This window comes from Lobosporangium transversale, assembly GCF_002105155.1.
Source record: "Lobosporangium transversale strain NRRL 3116 chromosome Unknown BCR41scaffold_2, whole genome shotgun sequence".
NCBI classification, from domain to species: Eukaryota; Fungi; Mortierellomycota; class Mortierellomycetes; order Mortierellales; family Mortierellaceae; genus Lobosporangium; species Lobosporangium transversale.
In genome coordinates, this window is record NW_019028980.1 from 293997 (window position 1) to 320381 (window position 26385).

Here is a 26385-nt window from a genome sequence, read left to right on the forward strand (position 1 = left end):
TTTTTTTTTTTTTTTTTGCAGAGCCAAAGTGTCGCCAATTGCTCTTGGACCAGCAACACATTGATGCCTTTTGTACTGTAAGAACGGACGATGAATGTGCTACTTGAATCTAAGTTGACATGGTGTCCTGTTATAACTTTTATTATAGGCTTCTTGGTATAATGATATGGGGGCCACTACCAGTATTATTGATGCGTTGTGTAGTAGCATCAGTAGCACCATAACTAATCTACTTTACGCTTTGAAGGCAGTTGTTGCCGCGCTTGAAACGCAATGACTGAGCGTCCTTGACACTGTCGTGAGCTTAAAACAACCAAGAAATCAACTGGCACTGGACTTTAAATCAATAATCTACATGCCTCTCATGCCTAAGCAGTTTGGGATAACTTCATGAGTGGCTTCATATCCCTTGGCTCCCCAAAGTCTTGTGAATAATGATAGGTATTGACAGCTCTATGAACCACTAATTGCATACAGCATTCTAGAGAATTCTGAAAGCTCTACATTAAGGGGCTCTAATTAGTATCTTAAAGATACCCTTTCCTTCTTACATCATCATTTCTTTCATTTCATGACAATCCATCACCATGACAAAACAACATCCGGAAATCCTGAACGCAAAATCAACTGCTGTGTTGGGGTCATCGGCTGACAAGAGTGTCAGTGCGGTGACAATGATGACAACAGGAACAGTTACAACAGCACCGCCTCTCCTTAATACGCTTGAAGCAGATTATCTCAACCTTCCACTCGAACTCTGGAGACTGGTCTTCCAGTTCTTATCTCACTCGGATATTCTTCATGGGGCGCTTGTTTCGCCTAACCTCACCCTCTCCCAATTCTGCCAATCACAGATTTGGTCCCTCATCACGGCAGAAGATTGGGTTTTTGAAGGCTTTCATCAAGGATTGACTCGAAACGCTTCTCGAGTTCGTCGAATTACTTGTAGTGCCAAGGCTCAGCTCGATGCTATAGCAGCACCTTGGTGCCGAGGCATCACTCACCTTGATATTGAGCAGATGCGGTTCTTGAGTAGCACCGTTCTGGAAAGAATCCTTGAACATAATTGTGAATCTCTACAAACTCTGAAAGTCCGATTAGATAGGACTACATTCCAGATGGTGACAGAAAAAATTGCAAAGATGCGCGAATTGAAGGAGCTGTATCTACAGCATTGGGAGGGTATTTATCCTGAGGCATTGGAGGCTATTTTGCGTTCCTGCCCTCAAATTGAAGTTTTATCACTAGGTCATAATTCACTCTATCCCTTTAAACTTGAGAATCTGAACAGGGAATCGAGCTCGCTGAAGAGAGAACAGCAAGAGCAAACTTTAATTGTGCCATTCAGGATTCGAGCAATGGTATTAGATGGAGCTGTCATATTCCATGACGAGCTCGTCTTGAACTTGGCTTCCCAATGCCCAGACTTGCGTGTATTGTCAATGCAAGGTTGCTTTGGTATCCGGTTGTCGACAGGGTTTATGATGTCGCTTGCACAATTCTGTCCCAAATTGGAAAGATTTAATCTTACAAACCAATCGATCACAGACGATTTCTTTCAAACTTTGTTCTGTACAATGCCTCATTTGAAAGAAATCAAAGTCTCAGGATCTGCTTTATCGGACGACGATGTCAAGGTCATGATCGAACACTGTGGATCAACACTTGATACTCTGGACATCGGATTGTGTCCCTCTCTCAGCAGTCACTCGGTTCTTGCGATTTTAATGGGCTGTCCTCGACTGACTCATCTGGATGCTCATGGTGTTGATTTTAATCCTCGGGATATGGAACCAACAGATCAATGGGCCTGCACCGAATTAAAATCACTCTATTTAGAAATATTGCTGCCCAAACGCACTCATTACCCTGTTGGGGAACCGGATCGTATCAGGACTCAACTCTATCAGCAGTTGGCGCGCCTCACTCAATTGAGGTCTCTACAACTAAGTGGAGGGTCGAAAGACAGAGGAGTGAATGTTCTGGAAATGTCACTTCTGACAGGTCTTGATCAATTGGTGACATTGAGATCTCTTGAACGGCTAGATGTCAAGAGGTTGAACCATGCAATCAGGAGTGCGGAAATCTCTTGGATGTTCAAAGTCTGGCCGCGACTTCAGGGACTGGGTATCCTCTTAGATTCAAACGCGGACATAGAGTTAATGCGAGCTGTTCATAGAAAAAATAGGAATATATTTGTGTGGTAGTTTTTTTTTTTTTTTTTTTTTTTTAATTTAGTTTAATTTAGTTTAGTTTTGAGTTATGAGTAGACGATACAATAAAAGTTAAGACTGAATTCTTTTTTTTTTTTTTTTTTTTTTTTTTAATACAGGCATATACCCATCCCTGGTCGGACTTGGGATAGCCATTCTATTGCTTTATTAATCTTTTCATATCCTCGACTATAAGAGGCTCGATCTTTACTCACGTCTATGAAGCACAGGCGTGGCCAATGTTCAATCATCCATGCTGCATCCTCCCATCCCAGCGTCTTGACCATCCTTCGTAAATCCAATCTTTCTAAACAATGTAATGTGTCTAGTGCCTCCAGACCACTCTCTAATGTCAAATCTATACCTGCTTCCGCCCCCCCTACACGATGCCCCCCCCCTAAACCCAATACTTTCAGCCTCGTTAATGCTGCTAGCTGGTCGTATACACGCTTGCGTACATTTTTGACACTATCGAACACAAGCTCTGCTTCCGTTGGAGCAACAGCAGAGGCAGGGGTGAAGGCATAAATCTCGATGTCTAGCCTCAACGTCTCCAGTCCTCGACATGCCCACATCTCTGTACCTTGATTTCCTACATCGCGACCATTCAACACTACCCCCTGCGCGCTTATAGCCTTGAGTGATACACATGTTCGAAGCAAATGGTCTAAAGATGGGCTCTGGATACCACGAGTGCCGTCTAGATTCAAACTCACAATGTCTTTACAATGTATTCGGACTGCATCCAACGCGCCTCGAGTAAATCCTGTTCCCCCAGCATGAAGCCATCGTAACTGAGGATTGTGTCGGCACAACGAGACAAAGAATTCATCCTGAAGATCCATGGCTTGTCCTCGAAACTCGATTTTGGAAAGATTAGGGCAGACTTGCGACAAAATGGATGCGAAACGCGAGGATGGATAAAACCCCCATCCATCCAGTAATGAAAGGTGTTGCAAATGAGGGCATTGGCGTGTTAGATTGACGAGGAATTCTTGACGTAGGCCTGCTTGATGTAGAGAGAGCGATCTGATCTGGCTCTGTAGGGTATTGGGTAAGTTTTGCCCCTTCATGCTTAGTTGATGCATATGGTGCTGATCTTGAGGACGAGTCATAGCTATTGTAGGAGTCATTGGGCACAAATCTAATGCTGGATCCTGTATAAAGGTTGTGGTATAAAGAGCAGCTCTCTTACTATATATTTCTAGCGGATCTTGATACTGAGGCATTGCTGACCCATTTCGCCCTTTGATTGGGTCGTCATACCTCTCTAATAGGATATGTGTCTCGGAAGGTGCTGTGCCGATCAACTTTGGCTTGTGGAGCCGTGACTGATCTGAATCAAAGAGAGCTCGAAGAGTGAATTGTGTAAAATCGTTTTCGCCCAATGAGAGATGAAATAGCTTTGGACACATTTCCATGATTAATTGTAACGAGTATTCTTGAAAATCCCTCCATGCATTCAACGACAGCATCTCAAGGTTATCCAGCTGGGAAAGCGCGCTCAATAAGTGAGGAGGGAATCTCCCCTGAGGTTCTAATTGCAATGAGCGCAAGCCCTTATTGGCCCTGATGACTTGTACAAGATCGTCCGCCATTTGGAGGAACGAGTCGTAGGTCTCTTTTGGTGGCGACGTGGTAGCAATATGATTAGTCATAGTCATAGTCATCGTCGGTTTTCTTCCATTCTCAGTTGTTCTTGGAGTAGTAATGACGCTTTGTTGACGATGAATGCGACCACCATTATCATTATTGGCATCGGCCCTTTCTTTGATCGAATTGCGGATTCGGGACACGTCCAGTACTACCAAGTTGCGACAATACAAGCTCACACGTCCAAGGTCTGTGCCTGGTCCGCAATGAAGTGACAAGATTTGTGACCCATGGTGGTGCCAGTTTTCCTGGAAAAATTTATTCTCCCACGCCTGTAGAGGAATACTTGTCCAGAGTAATGGTGCACTGCATGCTCTGAACTGCTTGGAGACACGGCTTGCATAGTTCAATGCTGATCTATCAAGATATAGACATATTTCTTGAAGAATCTCTGGAATAGATAATGGACTAGGTCTTGAGCTAGGAATATCTCCAGAACTGGAACTGAGATCATTGTCACTGCTGCTCGTAATTGCTCCCCCTGAATCGAAACTCTGTCTAATACCATGCGCTGCAGCAGTAGTAGGGATCCTGTTCGTTTTTAGAGTAAGGATCAAAGCGTTTGCACTGTCGGTAATTGAACTAGGCACACAAAGTTGTTGAGTAAAACTTAGAGAAGGCGAGAATGGGCCTGTTATGGAATTTTTCGATAGGGACACTGTGTCTAACGTGGCCGACGAGGGACGAGACATGAGCACATCTGCCATTCACAGACACAAATGGAATGGAATGAAGTGGAATAAGTGTAATGAGATGGAGGGGTAGGAAACAGTAACTGTTCGTAAAACAAAAGAAAAAAAACAAAAAAAAAACACATGCATTGCAGGATAGCGAGCAGTCCGTCGCATTAATTAAAGTGACAATGACGGCGTATCATAAAAGTGCCTTCATCCTTGATCGCAAATACCTTTATGTATATTTGTAGCAACAGAGGCATTCAATAACCTTTGAAAGCTATAGGTGTTATCGTTGTTTAATTGAAGTGTTCCTGTGTCCCATCCAACAATGTGAGATTAGACCGTGGGAAGAAAAGTATCTTTTGTTGTGCTTTAAAAATAAAATAAAATATTTTCTTTTTGAAGAATTTGGGTGTTCTGTGTAAGCTTCAGCTGCATACATGTCCTTACAACTTCTTTACTGGAATGCAGTGCTTTCTCAGTGCGTCGCGTCCTCTACACATTTATGGTATTATTGTTCATGTGTTATGCTCGTTGTTTCCCCTTGATCACTTGGACCATCCTTTGCATGTGAACTACAACAAATCTCCTCTTATCCAGTTTTTTGCGAGATGATAAGGAAAGATAGACAGGTGAACAGACAAAAAAGATCCAAAGATGTAAACTAGTTCGGTCGGCCCGGAGCCTCCTTGAAGGCATGAATTTTCGATTTTTTGGTTTGTTTATGAATGATCAGCAGTGCTTGCAGTCTACAGCTTGTCAAGCGACCCGATGTTTACACCAATGGGAAGTAGTAAACATCGTAAGCATCCACTCATGGAAGCGAAACCACATAGTCCAGTATTGAACTAAGACTTCAAGTCTATTGATAATTGGCTTAAGACTGTGGGCAAAAACAGCTATTGGCTCATAGGGAAAGAAGGGGGGATCCGAGAGGACATGGCGACAACGAAGACATGAATGAATGTCCGGCCTTTGACCACCGTGTAGGCTTTCGTTGGATGTGTAGAACGCGTGTAAAACCCCCCTAAAACATTATGAGAAGAGAGGGGGGTTTTTTTTTAATTTTTTTTGGCTTTATTGATGTTTACGTTCTGCGTTCGCCTCGCCTTCCTTGTATTAATATATAAACCCCTTTACTCCTCTCCACATTTTCCTTCAAGCCCACACCCGCGTTTCTTTCTTCCAAATTATCCTATTGTCACCTTACAGTCTCTATTTGCTAAAAAAAAAAAAAAAATCCCCCGTTTTACAGCCATGGCTACGGTAATTGCTTGGATAGGCCTCAAAAAGCGCCTCGAGAAGTACCTTATCAAACGCAAACGTAGCTCCCTTGAGTATGTGGTCTTGGCCACATTGGGCTTTGTAGTCGCAGCCACACTTAAGTATCCCGATAGAGCATTTCTAACCACACAACGACCAGACCTCAAAGCTTCTAAGAAAGCTGTGCGCGGCTATCCGTTAATCGGTAACCTCCCTACTGTCATCAACCAACGCCATGATCACCTGTCGTACGCCTACAATTATACTGCTAAGCACGGCGATGTCATGTAATGTCTTTACTCTCTTTTCCCTACTTTCGATGATGGATATACGTTTTAAGCGTATACTTCAAGATGATTAACATGTATACTCTCACAATACTTCTCAATATTTGATACCTCACACAGCGCTATTACGCTACCGTTCTTTGGTCAAATTATCATTATCAACCGGCCAGAACTTATGGAACATATCCTCAAAAGTAAGCACCTTGATTTTTTTTAATTACTTTTTGCTTTTTTTGTTATGACATTGGTTCACTGATTTCATGTTTTCATTTTTTTATTCATCTTCGGCTTCATTTTTTTTTTCCAATAGCTAACTTTGATAACTATGTCAAAGGTAACATCTTCCGGTGGCTTCTGTCCGATGTCCTCGGTAACGGCATCTTTGTCACTGATGGGGATGAATGGAGGCTTCATAGGAAGACAGCTTCCAACATTTTTACGACAAAACTTTACCGAAGTCTAGTTGAGGGTGCCTTTAGAACCAGCGCCCATGATCTCTGTCAGGTTATTGAAACCCAATGCTGCCTCTCCAGTGAAGCCAGCGAATCACCAAAAGAAGTCATTCCCATCGACCTTCAGGCCAATTTCTTTAAATTGACTTTGGATGCGTTTGCGAAATTGACCTTTGGTATCGACTTCAAATCACTGACATCTTCAGGCCCCAACGAGTTTGCAGAGGCATTTGACTACTTAACGGCTGCAGCAGATGCCAGGCTAGCTAATCCACTCTGGTTCATAACTGAGAAATTCCCTGGAAACCGGAGGCGACATCAGGGCGCAATCGCTACATTGGATAAGTATGCTTTCCTTGCCATTTCAAGCCGACACTCTGAGACACCTGAACAGAAATCGAGTCGACCACAAGATCTTTTGGATTATTTTATTAATCATAAAAGGGATGACGGTACAACACTTACAGACCGAGACCTACGTGATGTATTTGTGAACTTTATGGTGTAAGTAACAACTGCGTTTTAAAATCGAACGAGATTATATCGTTTGTCCGTCATACTAATTTTTATATATATACATTAATATTTATATCGCGTAGGGCCGGTCGTGATACCACAGCAGTGGCTCTGACTTGGCAATTCTACAGCTTGATGGCGAACCCGCGGATCATGAAGAATATTGTTCAAGAGATTGACACAGTCCTCAAGGGCTCAGAGGATGCAATCAAGTATGAGGTTCTCATGAACGAGATGCCGTATACCAAAGCCGTTTTTCACGAAACTCTTCGTCTCCACCCTCCTGTCCCCAAAAACTTCAAACAGGCTGTTGCAGACGATGTCCTTCCCGATGGCACGCGCGTCAAAAAAGGAGATTTGATTGGTTATTCCAACTGGTGCTTGGGTCGCAATAAGTCAGTTTGGGGTGTGGATGCGGGCCTTTTTGTGCCGGAACGATGGCTTGTGCCTGATGAACAGGGTGGATCTCCATTCGGCAAGTTCAAACCCGAGAATCCGTATAAATTCATTACATTCAATGCCGGTCCTCGTCTGTGCCTTGGACAAACGTTTGCTATTCTCGAAGCCATGGCGACTACATGCATCTTGCTGCAGAGGTTCCATTTCCAGCTAGTCCCTAACCATCCTACACCCCAAGTCAAAGGATCCGTTACATTGCCCATGAAAGACCCTTTAATGACGATTGTGACTAAAAGACAAAATATAGTCTTGTAGTTTCATAGTTCCATAGTACGTAGTCTTTTATTTTATATTATATTTACAAAAAAAAAAAAAAAAAAAAAAAAAAAAGCAGTAATTGCTCAATCTGAATGATCATATTCCAGATCAGGATCGTCGGTGTCTTCCCATTCATTCTGACCAAGATCGTCAACCGACAAGATCCCATAACAACCTTCCAAATTTAATGAGGTCAACTGAGGTGCACGGCAACGCAAGTGCATGATCCCGTTTTCCGTAATCAGGGGACAGAACGATAGATCCAGGCTCTTGATTGTCTTTCCAGTCCCATAATATGTGGATACTTCACTCGTATCTGAAACGGGAGTAGTGCATTTGGCTGCTTTAGCAAGATTGCGCAGAGACCGGTCTGTAAGCCTATCACATTTTGAAACCTCTAGATTTTCGAGTACAGTCGCATATATGGAGAGATATCCAATAGCTCTATCAGTGATTTTGTTGCAACCCGATAAAACTAATGACCTTAATCGCCGGCCTGCAAGGCGGAGAGTGATTAAATCGATTGCATTATCACGTAAGCGTTTACAATCGCTGAGGTTGAGGGTTGAGACTAATGGGCAACCAGTAACAAGAGATTGAATCGTTTCCGCATGAACTGTATCCCACCGATGCGGCAACATGGAGAGATCGATTGTTTCGACAAGGGCTCCTGGGGGTATCCGTTCCTGATTTTCTGTGATATCGGCCAATTTTGATGGTACTGGCGGCATTAACGATAAAATTTGTTTAGAATAAACTTTTCGTCCCAAAAAGATGCTGACACTATCACCAGTACTATTATTGCTGTGATCACCATTGCCGAATGTGTCTATTGCTGCCCGAACATGGTTAACATAATTATTATGTTGCGTATCAAAATAGCTGCACTGCGCATCTGAGGACAGGTGTGGGTATTGATCCAATATCTCTTGAGTGTTGACAGTTCGAATAAAAGCATTCAATGTTTGAAGGCGGTGAAACTTGGGTTCTGCATAGAGTAGACGGCGGGTGAGTTGATGCCACTGTCGGTTGATACGATTACATGCAGCTAATGTGGGCTGTTCCGGAAGAATGACTTGGATAATGCGGAGGAGTAGTTCTGTTGGAAGAGAGTTCATGAATAGGTGTGAATGGATGAAGTAAAAAGAATGGATGTGTGATATTTGTAGTACACAAATACAATTACAATGAGTGTGACCGTAAATTAAAAATTGGGACAGAGATCGCTGAAAACAGAACAAGAGCCACGCTTTTTTTTTTTCTTTTTTTATCGTCTCCAAATAAATGATCATGTCATACGAAATGGAGCAAGACATGAATCAAGATGATTACATGGAGCAGGACGATTTAGTAAGAGAACAAGAGAAGGAGCGAATAAAGAATGAAAAGAGAGAGATTCGTCAAAAATACCGGAAGCTCATCTCGGACACCGAAGGTAAAACATAGGTTTTCAAATATCCAGTCTTTTTTTCTTGTCCCTTGAGTTCAGTCGGCGACACATACAATATTGGCAGGATGATTTACTCCAGCGTACCTATTTTCCCAATATTATAGAGCATCGGAAGGAGCTTATGGACCCGACGAATAATGGGCTTCTGGCGAATGTAGATCAAGCAAATAGGTTGTACAAGCATGGTAAAGAATCATAAGTCTTGTCTTATCACAGTTCTTATTTATAGAATATACGGGATATATTGCATCTTTCTTCTTCTTCGTCTTTATAACTTGGACTTTGTTTTGTTTATGGGTAGTATTTGGAACCCATGAGGCGACACTGGATGCAAAACTGCTGGTCACTACAGCTGACTTGGGTATGCAAAAAGCTAAACATCTGCGGATGGGACAAGGAGGATTCGATGAAACGGAATATCTCACGCGACTAGTCAATCAGATGGGTGGCCATGACATTGATAGCGAGCATATTGGTATGGATTGGGCCAAGATTGGACGTATGGCCGTCAAATGGACGCGGAGAGCGCCTACCATGGATTTCATGTATGTGACCGCAATCAACCTGAATTCGATCTTTTTATTTAAATATACATCACGCTTTACTATTTGTCGCTGACTTTATTTGTAATAAAACTTCCTAGGTTGGGACCAATGTCTGTAGAACACAAATCAAGGGCGCCCATTCACAGACAAAAGATTGTTAGAGATCCAAACGCGATGAGGAAACCTCAGGAGCTGCGAGAAGAAGATATTGCGCGACAGGAGAACGAGACCACGAAGAATGTGATGCAGATTGCAGAGATTCTGGAGAATTGTACTGATAAGATTAATCTGTTTGAACTAGTCATCAACCCTGAATCATTTGGCCAGACTGTCGAAAATATATTCTATCTGTCCTTTTTGGTACGTGATGGTAAAGTGAGCATCACAGAGGAGGACATGGATGATCCTAACCGTGGTCAATATGGTGAAGACGATGAGATTCCGGAGCCGAAGGAAGGTGCCAACATCCAACCCATGGTTGAGCTGACAGAGATGCCCACAGCAGAAGATTATCAGGGTGGATTGCTCAAGAAGCAAATGGTTATGGACATTGATATGGCTATGTGGAGAGTAAGTTTTCTTTTATTCTGATACCATATTTTATTTTTGGACAAGCCAACATAAAGGGTGATAATGCTAATGATCATTTTTGATTTACATCCTTGATAATTAGCAACTCATTGATGTATACGATATCCGGAGAACCATGATTCCTACGCGTCGTGTCAAGGATCATGTCGAGAAGGGCAAATGGTATGGTTAAGTTAGAAAACATGGGATGTATTTTAAAGCAACTGTAATATAATGGCAAAGAAAGCATAAAAGGCTTTAGTTGTCAAATTCAAATGATGAACAAAAAAAAAATTGTGTGACAATGAACAAAAAGACGAGGCTTGTTGTTGACATCTATGTATATATCCTGCAACTCGTTTGGTCAGTGATTCATATATTTTCTATTGAAAAAACGCTGATTTTGACATTTGTGACGAACTGGTGCCAAGGAATATAATTGACTCCCAATTCAATCAAGATTATTCAAAAAATATATGAATCACTGACCAAGTATACATAAATATATATATATATATATATATATATATATATATATATATATAAATAAACATTATGCTCGGAGCGCGATCAATGGACGGCGGAAAATCATGCCGTGTCTTTTTTTCCGATACAAACTCCTTTATTACTACTCCTTTACTACTGCGCACTCTTTTTTTTTTTTTTTTTTTTTTTTTACATTTTAATATTGCCCGGTTCATTTGGTGACATCCAAATATTTTTCAAATATATTAGAGACAGTTAATGTGTAAAAACCAGCCAGTTATTATACATATCAATTCAATCGCCGCCTTTGAATAACAAAGTACATGGGTTCACGACAAAATGAACTGAACTGTCCCTGGTGCGCTCGTGATTGCCAGGTCAAATCAATATGAATCGTTTTTTTTTTTTTTTTTTTTTTTTTATTCAACAACTTTCTTTTACTTTTTATGCCAAATACTCCCAACCAGTTCCATCCTCTATTCATTCTTGCGATTTATACGCTCATACTCTTGGGGAAAGCATAGAGCTGAGATTAAACAAACAGCAATTGACAGGTGGCATCAGGCATTTTGGTTAGTTGGTTTTGAACCAGTTCGGAATAAATAAATATATATATTTAAAAGAAGATGTATCAAGAGGAGTGAAGGCTACCTCGGATATAAAATGAAGGAGATGCGCGATAGCAGCAATGGATCAGACCCACAATGGTATCAGGAAAAAAAGAAGTACACCTACAGTAACATTATAACCCTAGCCACCACTTTATCTCAATTAGGCATATAAACCAAAAGATGGAAGAACAAACATTAAAGGGATCATTGTTGTTGACACAAAGACACACATGGAAGATTGCTTCACTTTCTCCATGATGACATGAGATAAGAGTAATTATGGCTATAGAACTCGAGACTTTTTTGTCTTCAGATCTGTACTGTACATGCCCAGAATACATGTCTCGCTCGCTGGGATAAAAAAAAAGAGCTATTTTTGTCTGATCTTTCTCCCACCAATTTTCTCTCTCACTCTTCCTCCCTCCGTTTTCACTTTCCCCCTTTCTTTCCATCCTTCTCACCCTTTCACTCTTTCTCGCTCTTTCTCCTCCTTGCTTTAAAGCTAGTCAACTTCACTCAGTTTATAAAGGACTAAGGATCGTCTGGACTAACAGGACCGACAAGACTCAATCACTCTGTCTCACTGCGCATGAAGGACACTATCAGCAGGCATATTGCTCCTTCCTTTGCTCTCGATATTGACTCTGCTTCTAAATATCCTCAACCACCATGGCCTCTACAATTAACAATGGTCCTATCATTACAGACGACTCCTCTTCCACTCTAAGACCACGCTCCTCTGCTCACGAACGATCCAACTCGCTTCGCCGCAAAGCTAGTATCGATAGTCAGACTGGACAACCCTACCACTACGATCACAGAAGACATCACCATCACGATCCCACCAAAGGCCGATCACCCTCCCCACCAGAGAGTCTTCAGCGGACCACTGCAACAGATCAACCCCTATACCGGTACAATGCCGATGGGATTCTTGTTCCTGTTCAAAGGACCGTTGAGCAGAGCTGGTCTTCGTTTCTGATACAGCATCAGCTAGTACTTTCTTGCTCCATAATTGCCGCTGTCCTTGCCGCTCATGCGCTCATTATCTCCAACGAAATTCGCAATGGCCACAAGGTCGACTGGATTGCAAGCCTTACAGCCTTTATTCCGCCCCCCCTTTGGCAACGCATGCCTCTGTCCTGGACAAGAGCCACATTAGGAGGTCCTGCCATAGTCAAAAAGTGGGCAATGAAGCCAGGGGCATATAACCCTAACGAAGCATGGTCTTCGCTTGCTATGGCACTACAGTACCAGGAAATCATTGTCGATGGGCTCACTGGAGAAAAGCAGGTTCTCTATGGAAAAGGATGGAATGATCTGTATATGGTGGCTGTGTGGGTGATGATCTGGACAGCATTGCGTGAGGCAGCCATGACTTTTGTCTTTATCCCACTCGGACGGCATTTTGGAGTCGGGGACAGGAATAAAAAGAATGTCAGGAAAACAACGCAAACTGCCAATACTGAGAAAAAGCTTGGGACAAAAGGAACCGTCACTGAAACCGTCCTGAATAATAAGGTTCAGAATATGCAACAAATTTATGCCCGTGAAGGCAAACTATTGCGTTTTGCGGAACAAGGTAATAGAAGAAGGAAGAAAAAAAAAAAAAAAAAAAAAAAAAAAAGAAAGAAATACGTGCTCCGTTTTTCAATATTAAGATTATAAAAACCTCCCTCAATTTCTATCGATTTCTTAGGGTGGCTGGTTCTTTATGACGGCTGCATGTGGACGTTCGGCATTGTAAGTATGAAAGAGATCGAAAATGGAAAAAAAAAATATGCAGGAACATGTCTGATAGCTATTTTTGCTCTTACAAATAATAGTACCTGTTGTATCACTCCCAATACTTGACCGACACAACGTATTACTGGCGTGACTATCCCAAGACTCATTTGGATGCAACTATGAAATGGTATTACCTGATACAGTTCGCTTTCTGGCTCCAACAGCTTCTACTTGCTATCCTCGGTATTGAGAAGCGACGCAAAGATTTCCTCGAGTATATGATTCACCACATTATCACCTGTCTCTTGATCGGGTTTTCATACTCGTTCAATCTCACCTCAGTTGGACATGCAGTCCTTTGTTCGATGGATTTTTCAGACATTGTACTTGCAGCCTGCAAGATGCTCAAATACATGCATAAGGATCAATTAGCAGACATTGGCTTTGTATTTTTTGTCTTTACCTGGGTCCTGACTCGCCATTATTGTTATGGTGTCATCATCTGGTCTTGTTTTGTGGAGGCTCCCAAGTATGCGACCATGATCTGGGATCCCTCCAAGGGGATGTACTTTACACCTCGAATTCTTCAGGGATTTCAAGTCTTGCTTTGCTCTCTTTATACGGTCTTGATGTTCTGGCTGGCTATGATCATTCGTGTGGTTATGAAGGTACTCAGGGGTGAGAATAGTGAGGATGTTCGAAGTGAAGTTGAAGATGAAGATGAGTATGAGTTTGATGAAAAAGTAACATCGCCTGAGGAGCAAGCTCTTATCCAGGAGGCAAGAGAGAAACATTTCTTTGATGTACCCGCTCCCCAGTCAAACAATGCCATTTCGACATAAGCCTTTTTGAGGCAGACATTCTGTTCATGTCAGGAAAAAACCCCTTCTGTCTATCAGAATATTACTTTACAATCTTCTATTTTCTCCCCCCTTTTTTTATTTTATTTCCCCATTTGTAACATTATCGTCTCCACTTCCATTATTATTACCTCAGTACTACAGAAGAAAAATTGAGGCAAACTCAATAAACGTTGGTTGGATCAAAGACGTTGGATCATATGACGCCTTTGGGTCGTACGAAAATAATTCATTGATCTTTCATCAATACTTGTTCATTGTCGTTATCATCATTGCTCTTAGTCAGTCTCGTCCCTGTATATGTTTCTATGCTTTGTACAACTTATTTTTTGCTTCCTGATATGCTTTGTGTGGGTGTCATTTAAAAGCGCGCTGCGACCACACTCTTGTGTTTCCAAATCTTTATGTTGGTTGTCTATGGAATAATGAGATGTAATGTCTCTGGATATGTTGGCACTCTGGGTTAGATATGAGTTTTATGGAACGAGAAAAACCAACGCTGTATCTATTTCGCGCATTCAGATCCACTGGACTTAAAGTTAGTCCAGCAAACAACAAACAAACTTATCAGACCAGTTATTTATTCCCTTGATACACATGTATAACCTTGTACATGTAGAATATCTCCGAGAATATCTCTTTCAACCATTACACGTGGCCAGACGATTAATGGACACAGCACAGACTAGAACGTATGCGACATCACTCAAGAAGAATATACTAATGTACTAATGAAGGCTGGACTGAAGTAAGGACATTTGACACATCATAGATAGCAAAGACCACGCGGTGACCTTCCTTACAAATCAAAAACAAGCACAGTGGGAAGCAACAAGCTGAAATCGGGCCAATCAGATCTGCAATGATACCAATACCTCTGGTAGAAATCAAGGTGTATCCTGGATCTTTAGAGATTCACATACCGATATAAGCTCTGCGAGCTTCATATAGACAAGTGGCGCCTGAGAGAAATGACTTGAATAAGCAATAAGTTTAGACTATAAACATACGACTTGATGTCCGTGCATCTAACAATTTATGTTGGACTACATGTCATCGTGAAATAGTGGCATACATAAAAACCATGCGGAATGTTACACATGTGTTCTTCACTAAGTTTGTTCTGTGTTCTAGCGGAAGGGTGGGTCTAAATGTCACCTCATTCGTCTGCATTCTCCATATACACAACTATATCCTTTTTTATTTTTGTTCTTATTTAAAGTGCCGAAAAGAAACAGTACCATAAACGAATCCAACTCTTGTTGCCTGAGACATGATCCCTCCAACCTTCCTCTTCTGCAATATCGCTCGGATGGAATGAAGTTTTTTTTTGAGGATGCTCAGATCTTTGAGCATGAAGCTTTGGGTTCGAAGATTCAGCTTCGATTAATTTGCTTTTCCTCTAAGACCTATTCTGGAGCAGATTGGAATGAGCTTCGCCGTGAAGTGATGCAGGGGATGAAAAGCAAAATCTGAAAACTAGATGGTCTTAGTTGACTTGTTTAATCCATTGGAGAGAACTATGATCATCATAATGCGTAACCTTGAGGTAGATATGGAACTAAGTGTAGTATACCGATGTTCAAACTCTGGTAGTAACGCAGGTTCCCTTCTAGCCATCTTTCATGGACGTCATATATTCTAATTAAGATTAAAGGGAAAACAGAGATAATTACAATTCAAGGGCAAAGCGACTTCCAAATCACAGTTCCTTTATTAATCTGTGAATAGAAAATAACTAATTCAAAATTTCGTCAAGCAAAAATGGGATAAAAATCGGTTATTATGCTACGCTTTCATCCTGTTTTTGAGAGTTGAAGGCGCAACACCGAATCCCTCTGTTGATGTTATGCCGAATTCACTGCAAATGACTTTGATCATGGCAAAGTGATGGACCTAGTTATTGAGATTAAAGATATTGAGCATATGCTGTTATTACTCGATGATTACATTTATGACACTCTTCTTGCAGCCCAGGATGCATCTTATTTACCGCATGAAGACTACAGAACCAGAGCTCACGCCCAAATGTCGTTTCGAAAGTAACAGGTGCATGTGAAGGATCAATGGTAGCCTGAAGTTTTACCGGACTAGATAAGTCTGTTGTCATCTTCAATGATGATGCTTCTTGTGGGTGTGACCGACACCGCTCGAGTGCATGTTGCAGCTTTTGAAGTTCGCTGATAGCGACGTCGATATCTGTTTCCATAGGGATCTGTGTGTAAGGAAAAATAAAAAATAAAAAATAAAAAATAAATCCGAGTAGCAGTTGGTATTGGCCCCCATGGTTAGATGGCCATATAATCGAGTGCATAATAAGATCAATGCATGCTTTTTACCTCCCGAGACCGATGATCATAGTCCACAGACCATTCATGCTTATCAGAGCCCTAGATTAAAGAGAGAGGAATGACATCAATCAGCTGTTGTCTAGACTCGAGAACAACTGGTAGAAAGAGCATGAGCCTTCTCTTTCTAGACCGGGCTGTAAGGAGATGGTACGTAAAAATGTACAAATTTACAAATTTGTTGTGGAGTAGAAGTCAAGTCGTGTGGTTGTGTTTCTGGAGGCGCGTGACACCATTGATCCCCCCACACTTTAAAGAAGGCCCATGCACAGCACTACCGAGTAAACGAGTAAGCGTTTTGATGATACCCTCCTCCTCCTTGTATGTATCTTTAGACTGCGTCATCCACTCATCATGGCATTAATTTTAGAGCATAATGAGAAGCATTGCAATCCAACTTTATAATGTGCTTACCATGCATGGAGGATAAGAAGTGAGAAGAATACGGTAGTGATCATGGAGGTGTCGAACATGCTTTCCAATCGTGCCTTGACAGGCCAAGGCTGATGGTTTAGTATAAATCTCAGAACGTTTACAAGGCGTAATGGCCTTGATCGATGATTCTTTCTTGCTATTTACATCTGAGTGTTTGCCTTCGTCCTGCTCAGCCTCTTTTTCTGCAGCAACCGCATCCTTGATGGACAAAAGTAGATCTGCGCAGTCTTTTAAAGAGCGAGCTGCGACAGTGAATATGTGTTGAGAAGAGCTCTCATTATCATCATCGATTGTTCCCGTTGTACTTGTGGTTGATTTTGAAGAAGGGGAGGGAGGGTTCTTTGATAGGTTAGCACTGTTAGGCACAGTTGCAGCCAACATCTCTAGAGTGGTCACCATTTTTCTTGAATGTAGGGAAATGCAACAAAGTGAGATGGAATAAGGAATGAGATCTAATGAGCTGTAAATACGACAGTTGAAAGTATGAAGAAAAAAGACAAGAAGGATGGGATGGGATAAGATGGCGTCAAATCTGTGCAACCATCAGATTCTCATTCCACGTGAGATCTATTATGGTCCATTTTATTAGGGAGCATGTTGAACACTTCTCTTATTGCTGTTGTTCTCACTGTTGATAATCTTCTGGAGCAATTGTCTTGCCTGCGCCACTTCAGGGACACTACCCATCATCTCCCGACGCACAATCCCATACTTCCATACAAGCTCGCGTGGATAACCCTGCATTGCAAGCATCTCTTCCAAGATATTCCTTGAGTTCAAGAAGCCTAGCTGTTGCTTCATACTCTGCAAAAGATTATCGAGCGCATTCCGATCTTCATCATCCTCCTTGCTCTTCTCCATACCCTTATCTATTGTCGCTTCACCTATCGCTTTGCCAAGCTTGGAGTACGGCGTAACTTCCTCCCATTCGGCCTCTGAATCATTTTCACCATCCACTTTCTCTTTTTCATGGCCATCTTCCTCCACATTTGCCTTTAATTCATTAGGAGCAGCTTTTGCGGTCTGCTGGTGTCCCCTTCGGTTTTTTTGATGCCAACCGGTAATCCACGCCAGAACTGGTGCTGATACTAAATTCACGGAAATAAAGTCCCGTGGTAAGAGTGTTACATCGTATCCATCTAATGCGAGTTCTCCGCGAACATAGTGATCCAACTCTCGTTTTTTGATCTCCCGCAAGAGCTGGTTATATCGTGACGCATACATCCTGCCAAGCCTCTGGTCTGGAAAAGGATCCTCCAACGTCATAAGGTCTGTTGTTGTTGCTGTATAATTAGTAAGAACGCCAGAAGAGACCCATTTCCATGATACTCGAATGAAATTCACCGTGAAAAGAAGCTTTTTTGGTACAGAAGCTCCCTGTGAGATTGTATACCGCATAATGAAGCCATTGTCTCCCACATGATGAACTCCCTCTGTCAATAAAAATTTGTACTGCTTCTTGGACGTGCGAATATCCGACTCAACAGTATGAATCAATTGACGTGCTTCCTCAATCAGCTGTGTGGCTGACATACCCGGCATTGTCTGACTCGCCTGTGGCCCTGTTCCTGTCGTACCTAGGACCATCCGAGCAAACCTTGTCATGTAGTTTTCACTGCTACTCTGATTAGCAGCATCTCTTGGTAATCCTGCAGAAATAGTGCCTGGGCCTATAAGATTAGATGAGGGCGGCGATGACATACCAAATGAAGATGTTTGAGCATGGCGAATGGGTCTTATTTGAGATAAGGGCGTGACAGGGCCACTGCTCGTCAACTCATTCTGGATCTGTTGTTCTGTGCCCCGGATAAAGGATGCTGGAGCGATGCTGGAGCTCCGTGGCCTTTGTACTGAGCCAGGGCTCGGCCCCTCAGGAGCATCAGATGCTGTGGCTGTGGCTACTGCTCGTTCTTGTTGTTGCTGTTCCCATAGATTAAGATCAAGTCGTCCTAATGTGGAATCATTGTAAGGGCTAGGAGCCCTGGGGGTTACTGCTTCTCCCTGCGCGGATGGACTAAATCCAGAATGCTCAATCGCAGCAGGTGCAGATTGTACAAACTCCAAGTAATTATGTTGTGGATCATATCGGTCAAAGATGGCTGTGATAGGACTATGTTGGCGGTTGAGAGCGATGCGAATATAGCAGGCAGTAGGATCATGCTCGCTTCTGGGTGCAATCACGTTGCTAGGCGTCGCAAATGCCCTCCTGGCTGTCAATGAACCATCAACAAGGTCACGGAACTCCCTGGAGACAAGTCGCAGGTTGGCGAGCACATGAAGACTGCAATAAGAGCAGACCAATTGAAAGGTTTCAACTGGAAGAGAGTTCATCTGACGAAATGAAGTTAAGAATGAAAGAATAAAGTGGAAATGAAGAAAGGAATGAGAAACAAGGCAAGAAGATAGAAGAGCAAAATGAAAAGTAAGGAAGAAAAAAGTTGGGGTGTTTGGTCTCCATGGTGTCTTTGACCGCGCTGTGGCGCATTTGTGTAAGCGTGGCGGTGCATTGTTTTGACTACGTGGCACACAGGTTGGCAATGCGAGTGGGCTCTTTTCAATAAACATGAATCAGTGAAGTAGCTCTGTAGATTGTTCACATGAAATGGGCACGTTACTGGTGCTCAGTCCTCTGGTTGACTTAGACATGCCGAGCTCTTGCCGAATTGTTCCCGAATTCAATTGACCACTAGATAGACTAGGGGTATCTGTCATCTCAATAGCTATTCCCCTTTTCCCTACTTTACATTTTGACAGTAGCTCTTCGTCATGCTCGCAAGCATACGCTTGAATGTGAACGGGAAAGTCTGCTTCAAATGCACGGCTGTTTTCTGTGTATATATACCATATGTTACAAATGGATGCAGATGCAAAGTAAAAATACAGAAGAGTAGTAAAGATGATCATCTGCTGCGAAAGATAAAAACCACGGCTTTATACCAGCAGAGAAGAGACATCAACAAATATATTCACGGATAGTCGACTATAGCAATGGCAATGACAATAGGCCATTGACAACCACATCAAAGAATAGAAATGAAACAATACATTGACAGATGAGAGTGACCCCTTGAAGATCAACTCCGAACCACTTTGCCACATTGTCCTCCTGCTTTGTTCAGTACATGCTTTCGCCCTTTTCAACGCTCAATCTCGGTCTTCCTCTCTCTGGATTTCACCCTTTTTTATAATAGCCTGTCGGCTTTTTTTTTTTATTTCTATTTTCCGACATGATAGTTCCATGGTCCCACAATGAAGTAAATTATCTCTGTGGATGATGGCATTGGAAATATATTTAGATATATATATATAATAGAACACTCGATCTACTTGCTGTGCTAAAATTAAAAAGACAGGCTCCTGCTCAAAAAATATATCATTTTCAATTGACATTTGTATATATCCATGCATCGAATGCTCCATATCCGGATATCAAATAAAAAAAAGTATTAGTATATACCCAATTATTTCACTCCTATCCTTAGGCTGGTGTGTCTGTGTTGTATGAATGTGGGGGGAAGGATGGGCGCTTCTGTGCAATGAATGTTCATGTGCACATACGCATGCCCTTGCTTTGCCATGCATCCGTTTGGCCATTTTTCTTTTTTCTTCTTTTCTTGATCGTCCTTTCCTTCTCTTATTTTAGTCCCTCTTCCTCCGCATTCCGGATCATCCCAACTCATTTTGTTGGCTTTTTGTTCAACCAACCTTTTCTGCTGTTAGTTCTTGTCATCCGCTTTGTCCTCCTACTCTCTCTTTCACTTTTCCCGTCAGCCTGCATCACTTTTCTTTTTCTTCTTGAACGACAACATTATCCTCATCATTATCGCATCACCACTATACTCTAGTCCTCTACACTACGACACATTCCTTCATCCTCTATCTCTTACGTCCTTTCTTTTTTATGTGCCTAATCAGTTATTGCAACGTCTCCGACTCCCTATAATACCTGTTTCCTGCTCTCTCTCTTTCTCTGATCCGCTATTCTCATTAAATTCGACGACCTCTCAGTCAAAATTCTGAATCTATTCTCGTTTTGATGCTTTGACATTCTGACAAGTAAACCACCTCCTGCTTATACCCTTAGGATCGCCCTTATCGCTCGCATTGATCACTTACTATGACCACATTCGTTTATTGAAAACTACCAGTGCAAATTTTCTCTTTTTTACGACCAGCGTTTGAGCGACAATCTTCCTTCTTTTTCAGTTTCACTCAACCCTTCTCTCTCTCACCCTCCTTTATTTTATTTTATTTTTTTTTTTTTTGTTCAATTACATTTCACACCCATCGACAAGATGTCTCATGAAGGAAGCATGGGAATGGCTGCCACAGATCAATTCTTAAGGTACACAGGACAAAAAAAAAAGGTTCAATTAGCTCTATTTTTGTGTCCCCATGTAATTGACAGGGTCCTTTCCACACCTTTCCTTTCTTGAAAACTGCTACAACACAATCACTTTTACATGTTACTTGTTGCAGCTCTTGACCATTTTTTTAAAAAAAATGACGAATGAGCATATTTGTATTAACATTTATATTCATTTATAATTCCTGTTGTAGCCATAAAACATTCATACAAGAGTAAGTATTCAGAGAGAGCTGTTAGACAGATTATAGGCATGAATGCTTTTTATAATAGTCGGAAGTGGTTTATTATTTGTTCTATCTTTTCCTTCCTATTTCCTCATTACGAAATCGCCAATGCAGGGTTCCATTCGTTACCGACAAAGCAGCAGGAGGGGGAAAAAAGAAAACGAGACAAACATATGCCTATGTTTATTTTTAATTCACGCTCATGATCATTTGATCACAATCACTGTTTCTTATGATAATGTGAAGGACATGGGAGATTATCAAAAGCATTCTAATGGAACAAAGAGTGAAAAAAAATAGTAATAGAAGGTTGGACAACTTTTTTTTTTTTTTTTTTTTTTTTTTGGAACACAGATACGCGTAAATGACGCGGTTAATTTCTTGATTGACGCGTACTATTTTCATTTAAATGTAAAATGTTGCGCGCCTTGTACGCGATATTCCCTAGACTTCTATCATGTTGTCGATGTTGTCTTTACCTCAGTTAGAATTGAATCTCAATTTTCATTTTCATACAGATTCCGAAGAAGCATAGAAAATCCTCTAAAGCGACATTTTTGTTTGTTATTTTTCATCCCTGTCTAGTTTTCGTCTTGGTAGACTGAATAAGCTGTTCCAGACCACAACGCTGCTTTTTATTGCAGCGATCATCGTGCTTCAGCAACGTTACTTTAAAACTGAAAATACTATCAATGGTAAAAAAAAAAAAGCTACCTAACATTGGTTGTACAAAGTACGTCATTGGCATTGTTGTTACACACAAAAAACACGAGCCAATCTGTCTAACACCCTGTTTGTTTGTTTTTTTTATTACTCCGCTTTTTTTTTACCCAGGTGCAATACGAATCTCTTTGAAAGCACCTTCAGATGGAGTTTCTACGCCGCTATATTGTCGAAATACCGCACAACCATGTGTGTATTGGGATGAAAATGATATTCTATACGAGTCAAACACGAATGCCGCATTGATCACAACTCACGCTAAAATCACCCAGTATAACAGTAACCCTTTTTTTAGTCAGCATCCTAATCGATCCTTCCCTCATACAGCTATGACGATGACCACAACAGGGTTGATGCGGTCAGCCTGTGATGTCAATGTGCCGACAGTTCCTGAATGTGTTCAGCACAAAGAAGCAACCTCGACACAGTTGCTTCCAGCTTCCATGGTAGCGGACATTGAAAGATTCACACTGGTGATCGAACATTCCATCCATAGACAAACCATAGGAGCACAGATGCGATCATCAAACATGAAATCAGGTATTTTGCGCCACTTTCAAACTGGAGAGATTATAAAAACCTTCACAGGATCGAGTCATGAAAACAGCAATCGGGACAAAAATATTTTCAATCATCCATCTAGCTCTGTTGACATTATGACCATGGACGACCTCCTAAAGGCTTCTGGTATAGACTTGGACCAACCCTCCACCGCTCCTAATGCCTCTTCTGGAGAGGCTGTTCGGCAAATGGGTGTCGTTGTCATGGTGGTCATCCAATATTCCGCCAAAGGATGGAGTCCTCATCAGACCAGATATGAATATCTTCCGAAAGTGGTCTCTGATCAGGACTACAAGGTCGTCGAGACAATCCGAAATTTCCGGAATGGCGAAAAAGTGGAGATCACTCGACAAGGGTAAATTATTGTTCCTTATTTCCTTGAGAACCTAATAATATCTAACTGCAATCGACGTTAGACATCAATGATCCAATGGTTCTAAAAATACTTTCTACTTTGTAACTCTACATCCATTTTCAATTGAATATTTTTAGTGTCCGGATTGTAATTTCACAAGCTGGCCAGCTTGGGCAATCCTCATTTATGGTGCTCATGCTGCTCTTGGCAAACTTGATTGTGGCAGTAGTGCTGTTCAGGATGGCTAGCATGGTCATCGAGCTTACGATGACTCGCATCCGTCCTCAAAAGAATATGCAGAGTTGTACCAGGTTCGAAAATACAAAAATCATTCATTCAGAAACAAGAAAGCGTATTCATGCTTGTGCTGGTCATAGGCGCGGCTATTATACCCATATAAAATCAAACCCAACTGGCGTAGAAGGCATCCATGACGAACAAAAGACGAAAAAAAACACCAAAGGTAATGGTCGCGCAGCATCAGCACCAGCATCAGCAAGGAAGGAGCCTCGCATTGTTATGTCATCTCAAGCAAACCCTACTCTCAAAAAGATCAAGGACATTCCAGAAGTTCGTGCGAAATCATTGGATGTGCAAGTCAAACAAGTCAGCAGCACCCGATACGCTTCAGAGAACGACGAAAGCGAAACAGAGGATACTGTGCAAGTTTTGCGGGTCTCAGGGCGACGGCAGGCCAGTCAACTAGATGCGCTAGCAGGCGGTCGGCAACAGCCGTCTGAGGGACCCACCTCAACAATACCACCGCATACTGCTCTCGGTTCAACTTTTAGTGATATCGAAAAGCCACCTGCAGGCATAGTAGCTCTTGACTGGAATAGGAACGGATCAAGCTCAGCATTGAGCAGTGATGCCACCCCAGGAGTTGCTATAGGCCTGAGTCGTTCTGGGTCCTTAAGAAATCGATGTGAAGGAGGAAGATCTACTTCTGAAGACACAGAGACGGAGATTTGGTTTGGCACTCACCAACCGAACGACTTTAGGGGCTTCAACCCTGCAGGCTTAGAGCTCGACAGAACAGCATCTCTGCTCAACCAACAATCAATGACGCCTCATTGCGTACTTCAAAGGGTAGCAACCCCAGAGCTTCCATCAGCTTCAGTTTATGCACCACCTATAGCGAAGACTGGAGAAGATAAAGAGTTATCGACCGTTTGCCACTCACCCGCGGCTATGCAAGCAGCGTCCCCAAAGCCTGTATGTATTAGTCTGCGGAATGGAAAAGATACTGCTACAGGAAATAATGATGGCCTATTCTCTCGAAACCATATTGTATCCACACAAAAAGCACCCCTTTTTGGGCCTCATGAGGCAGGGTATGGGACGCCACGCCAATTCGCAAGTCCATTGTCGTTGTTTTCGTCCTCGGCATCATCGCCGTCCTTGCCATCCTCATGCGAAGGCTCTGATCGGCAGTCAATAACCAATCATCATATGAATCAAAAACACCACGATATTTTTATGGCAAAGGCTAATGGCAGCAGCCGTCATGAAAAGAAGAAGCGCAGGAAAGGATCGTATACAGCCATAACCAGGCCAAGATCAATCTCATTTCGCCACAACACATCTACGACGAAACCATTTTTTGGCTTGGGACCATCTGGCAATTTATCATCATTCTCGTTGGCTTCCACCTTGACCTCCCAAAGAGGAGTCGACATCAAAGGCAAGAAACCAGACCATTCTGGCTCCTCAGCAAGCGACGAGGATGTAACAGACTTTTTATCTGTCTTCCACATTAATATGAGGCCGTATGAATCATCATCTCCAGTCTACATGTACCAAAAGCTCGATCAAATGTTGAGTCCCAAAGAGTTATCATCATCGCCATCATTTGCCTCTTCATCGTCCGCATCATATAACAGGAAGACAGATACTTCTCCTTTAAGCCTCCATTCATTGCCATCGGTTTCATTTGGAAAGCAGCCACAGAGAACGGGCTTTTACCAAACAATGGAGTCTTCACTGTCGTCGCCAAGCCTGCTTTCGAGCCATAATGGAGTTCAATGCACTGAGTCCCCTGGCTTTCCTCGCCCCGACACTATTGAATCCTGTGACAGTAGTGCACTTGAGCTTATTCCTTCAGTTCCCTCTCCGGCTCCTACTCCTATTGCTTCGATGTTCCCAGAGGAAACACTAGAGGAAGAGTACCCAGACTTTTGTTCCATGGCTGTCACTGATTTACCCCCAATGGTTTCTGATTGGCGATTCCCTAGTTTGGACAAGGTACCGACGCTTGTAGGCAACATTACAGGTGCAAGTGACGAAGTGACTGAAGCTCTGTCTGGTGCTCCTGCCGCTGGTGCTGAATCTACAGCTAATCCGTCCGTGGAAGTCAGTCCAAATCGAAGTGGAAGTGCGTCTGTTGCAACAAATGGGTTCCGTGCTTCTGTCGCTGTTGAAGGATCTAGTTCAACTACTCATCATGATACTGAACCGGAGCTCTTCTATGGATCACCGAGCAACTCATTCACAACGGTCGCATCACTTTCAACAAGTACGCTCAGGACTGCATCTACGGAGACTGTGTCATCTTCAATTTCCTCCGCATCGCACACTTATACTCTGGGGTTGCCCGTAGCCCGTATCTCATCGACCACGTCGCTGTCGAGGGCTAGTTCGGGTTGTGCTCAAGAATTTCAGCAAAGCTCAGGCTCGGTTCCTCAATCCATAGCAAGTGGGACTATTTCATCCTTTGTTAGTCACAGCGCTTTAGTTCGAGAGTATTCACAGAACAACAATAGCAACAGCAGCAACAACAGCAACAGCAGCGCAACAGACAATATCGTCCATACGACAATGATTAATGAGAACCCAATTCATCCTGCTACAACTCCAAGCAAAGTTTATTCTCCTCCACCACCATCGCTACCATCGCCGACTAACAATTTTTTCACTAGTCCCATTACCTCTAGTTGTACAACAACCCTGGCAGGGTCAGGTGTCCGTATGTTGAGCAAGACGATCACCATAGTCACAGCTGACAACCGCAAGCTAGTCTTGCGCAGGAGTGAACCTTTGATCCTGAACGAAGGCGTTGGCGAAGAGAAGGCAGCTCGCATGTGAAAAAAAAAAAAAAAAAAAAAAAAAAAAAAAAAGGCTAAGCATAGAATGTGTCAGGCCATAGATAACTCATGACAATACGTTTATTTATTCCTTTTCAAATATCCTATTGTATTTTACTTTGTTTGTAATGATAATAATGAATATAACAATAATATTAATAATAATAAAAATCCTCGGCGCATTTGCTTTTATAACGTGATGAAATAGTCTAGAAATATATCTTTTCGATCAGCTCCTAAAGTTTAGAACGGATCCATC

General features: G+C 42.2%; 10 protein-coding genes across 10 annotated transcripts; 5 read left to right on the top strand and 5 right to left on the bottom strand.

The window, feature by feature from the left end:
- Nucleotides 1-576: 576 nt before the first annotated feature.
- Nucleotides 577-2270, top strand: BCR41DRAFT_383041 (hypothetical protein; the record flags this gene model as incomplete). Its single annotated transcript, XM_022027408.1, has 2 exons — nucleotides 577-1764; nucleotides 2254-2270. Exons 1-2 carry the CDS (start codon nucleotides 588-590, stop codon nucleotides 2268-2270), a joined length of 1194 nt encoding a protein of 397 aa, XP_021885841.1. The 5' UTR covers nucleotides 577-587.
- A 53-nt stretch (nucleotides 2271-2323) lies between these two features.
- Nucleotides 2324-4676, bottom strand: BCR41DRAFT_418263 (hypothetical protein; the record flags this gene model as incomplete). Its single annotated transcript, XM_022029601.1, has 1 exon — nucleotides 2324-4676. Exon 1 carries the CDS (start codon nucleotides 4571-4573, stop codon nucleotides 2324-2326), a length of 2250 nt encoding a protein of 749 aa, XP_021885842.1. The 5' UTR covers nucleotides 4574-4676.
- A 1091-nt stretch (nucleotides 4677-5767) lies between these two features.
- On the top strand, nucleotides 5768-7775 carry BCR41DRAFT_330716 (cytochrome P450; the record flags this gene model as incomplete). The annotated part of the gene is made up of 4 exons (XM_022021763.1): nucleotides 5768-6093; nucleotides 6214-6287; nucleotides 6404-7049; nucleotides 7145-7775. Exons 1-4 carry the CDS (start codon nucleotides 5801-5803, stop codon nucleotides 7773-7775), a joined length of 1644 nt encoding a protein of 547 aa, XP_021885843.1. The 5' UTR covers nucleotides 5768-5800.
- An 84-nt stretch (nucleotides 7776-7859) lies between these two features.
- BCR41DRAFT_344739 (hypothetical protein) lies at nucleotides 7860-8944 on the bottom strand (the record flags this gene model as incomplete). Its single annotated transcript, XM_022022583.1, has 1 exon — nucleotides 7860-8944. Exon 1 carries the CDS (start codon nucleotides 8894-8896, stop codon nucleotides 7862-7864), a length of 1035 nt encoding a protein of 344 aa, XP_021885844.1. The 5' UTR covers nucleotides 8897-8944.
- Nucleotides 8945-9057: 113 nt separating this feature from the next.
- On the top strand, nucleotides 9058-10586 carry BCR41DRAFT_383044 (Nse4 C-terminal-domain-containing protein). The gene is made up of 5 exons (XM_022027409.1): nucleotides 9058-9213; nucleotides 9333-9413; nucleotides 9530-9773; nucleotides 9872-10343; nucleotides 10447-10586. The coding sequence occupies exons 1-5, from the start codon at nucleotides 9063-9065 to the stop codon at nucleotides 10534-10536; spliced, it is 1038 nt and encodes a 345-aa protein (XP_021885845.1). The 5' UTR covers nucleotides 9058-9062; the 3' UTR covers nucleotides 10537-10586.
- Nucleotides 10587-11503: 917 nt separating this feature from the next.
- Nucleotides 11504-12001, bottom strand: BCR41DRAFT_67843 (hypothetical protein). The gene has a single exon (XM_022030976.1). It carries the CDS (start codon nucleotides 11890-11892, stop codon nucleotides 11572-11574), a length of 321 nt encoding a protein of 106 aa, XP_021885846.1. The 5' UTR covers nucleotides 11893-12001; the 3' UTR covers nucleotides 11504-11571.
- BCR41DRAFT_344742 (TLC domain-domain-containing protein) lies at nucleotides 11848-14256 on the top strand. Its single transcript, XM_022022584.1, has 3 exons — nucleotides 11848-13022; nucleotides 13140-13183; nucleotides 13267-14256. The coding sequence occupies exons 1-3, from the start codon at nucleotides 12110-12112 to the stop codon at nucleotides 14008-14010; spliced, it is 1701 nt and encodes a 566-aa protein (XP_021885847.1). The 5' UTR covers nucleotides 11848-12109; the 3' UTR covers nucleotides 14011-14256.
- A 1477-nt stretch (nucleotides 14257-15733) lies between these two features.
- On the bottom strand, nucleotides 15734-17307 carry BCR41DRAFT_344744 (hypothetical protein). Its single transcript, XM_022022585.1, has 4 exons — nucleotides 16791-17307; nucleotides 16368-16418; nucleotides 16022-16243; nucleotides 15734-15924 (listed from the first exon to the last, which is right to left on the bottom strand). The coding sequence occupies exons 1-4, from the start codon at nucleotides 17208-17210 to the stop codon at nucleotides 15817-15819; spliced, it is 801 nt and encodes a 266-aa protein (XP_021885848.1). The 5' UTR covers nucleotides 17211-17307; the 3' UTR covers nucleotides 15734-15816.
- A 29-nt stretch (nucleotides 17308-17336) lies between these two features.
- BCR41DRAFT_344746 (hypothetical protein) lies at nucleotides 17337-19223 on the bottom strand. Its single transcript, XM_022022586.1, has one exon. It carries the CDS (start codon nucleotides 19140-19142, stop codon nucleotides 17397-17399), a length of 1746 nt encoding a protein of 581 aa, XP_021885849.1. The 5' UTR covers nucleotides 19143-19223; the 3' UTR covers nucleotides 17337-17396.
- Nucleotides 19224-21106: 1883 nt separating this feature from the next.
- BCR41DRAFT_391632 (hypothetical protein) lies at nucleotides 21107-26127 on the top strand (the record flags this gene model as incomplete). The annotated part of the gene is made up of 4 exons (XM_022028379.1): nucleotides 21107-21156; nucleotides 21990-22099; nucleotides 22239-23043; nucleotides 23181-26127. The coding sequence occupies 4 exons, from the start codon at nucleotides 21107-21109 to the stop codon at nucleotides 26125-26127; spliced, it is 3912 nt and encodes a 1303-aa protein (XP_021885850.1).
- Nucleotides 26128-26385: the final 258 nt, after the last annotated feature.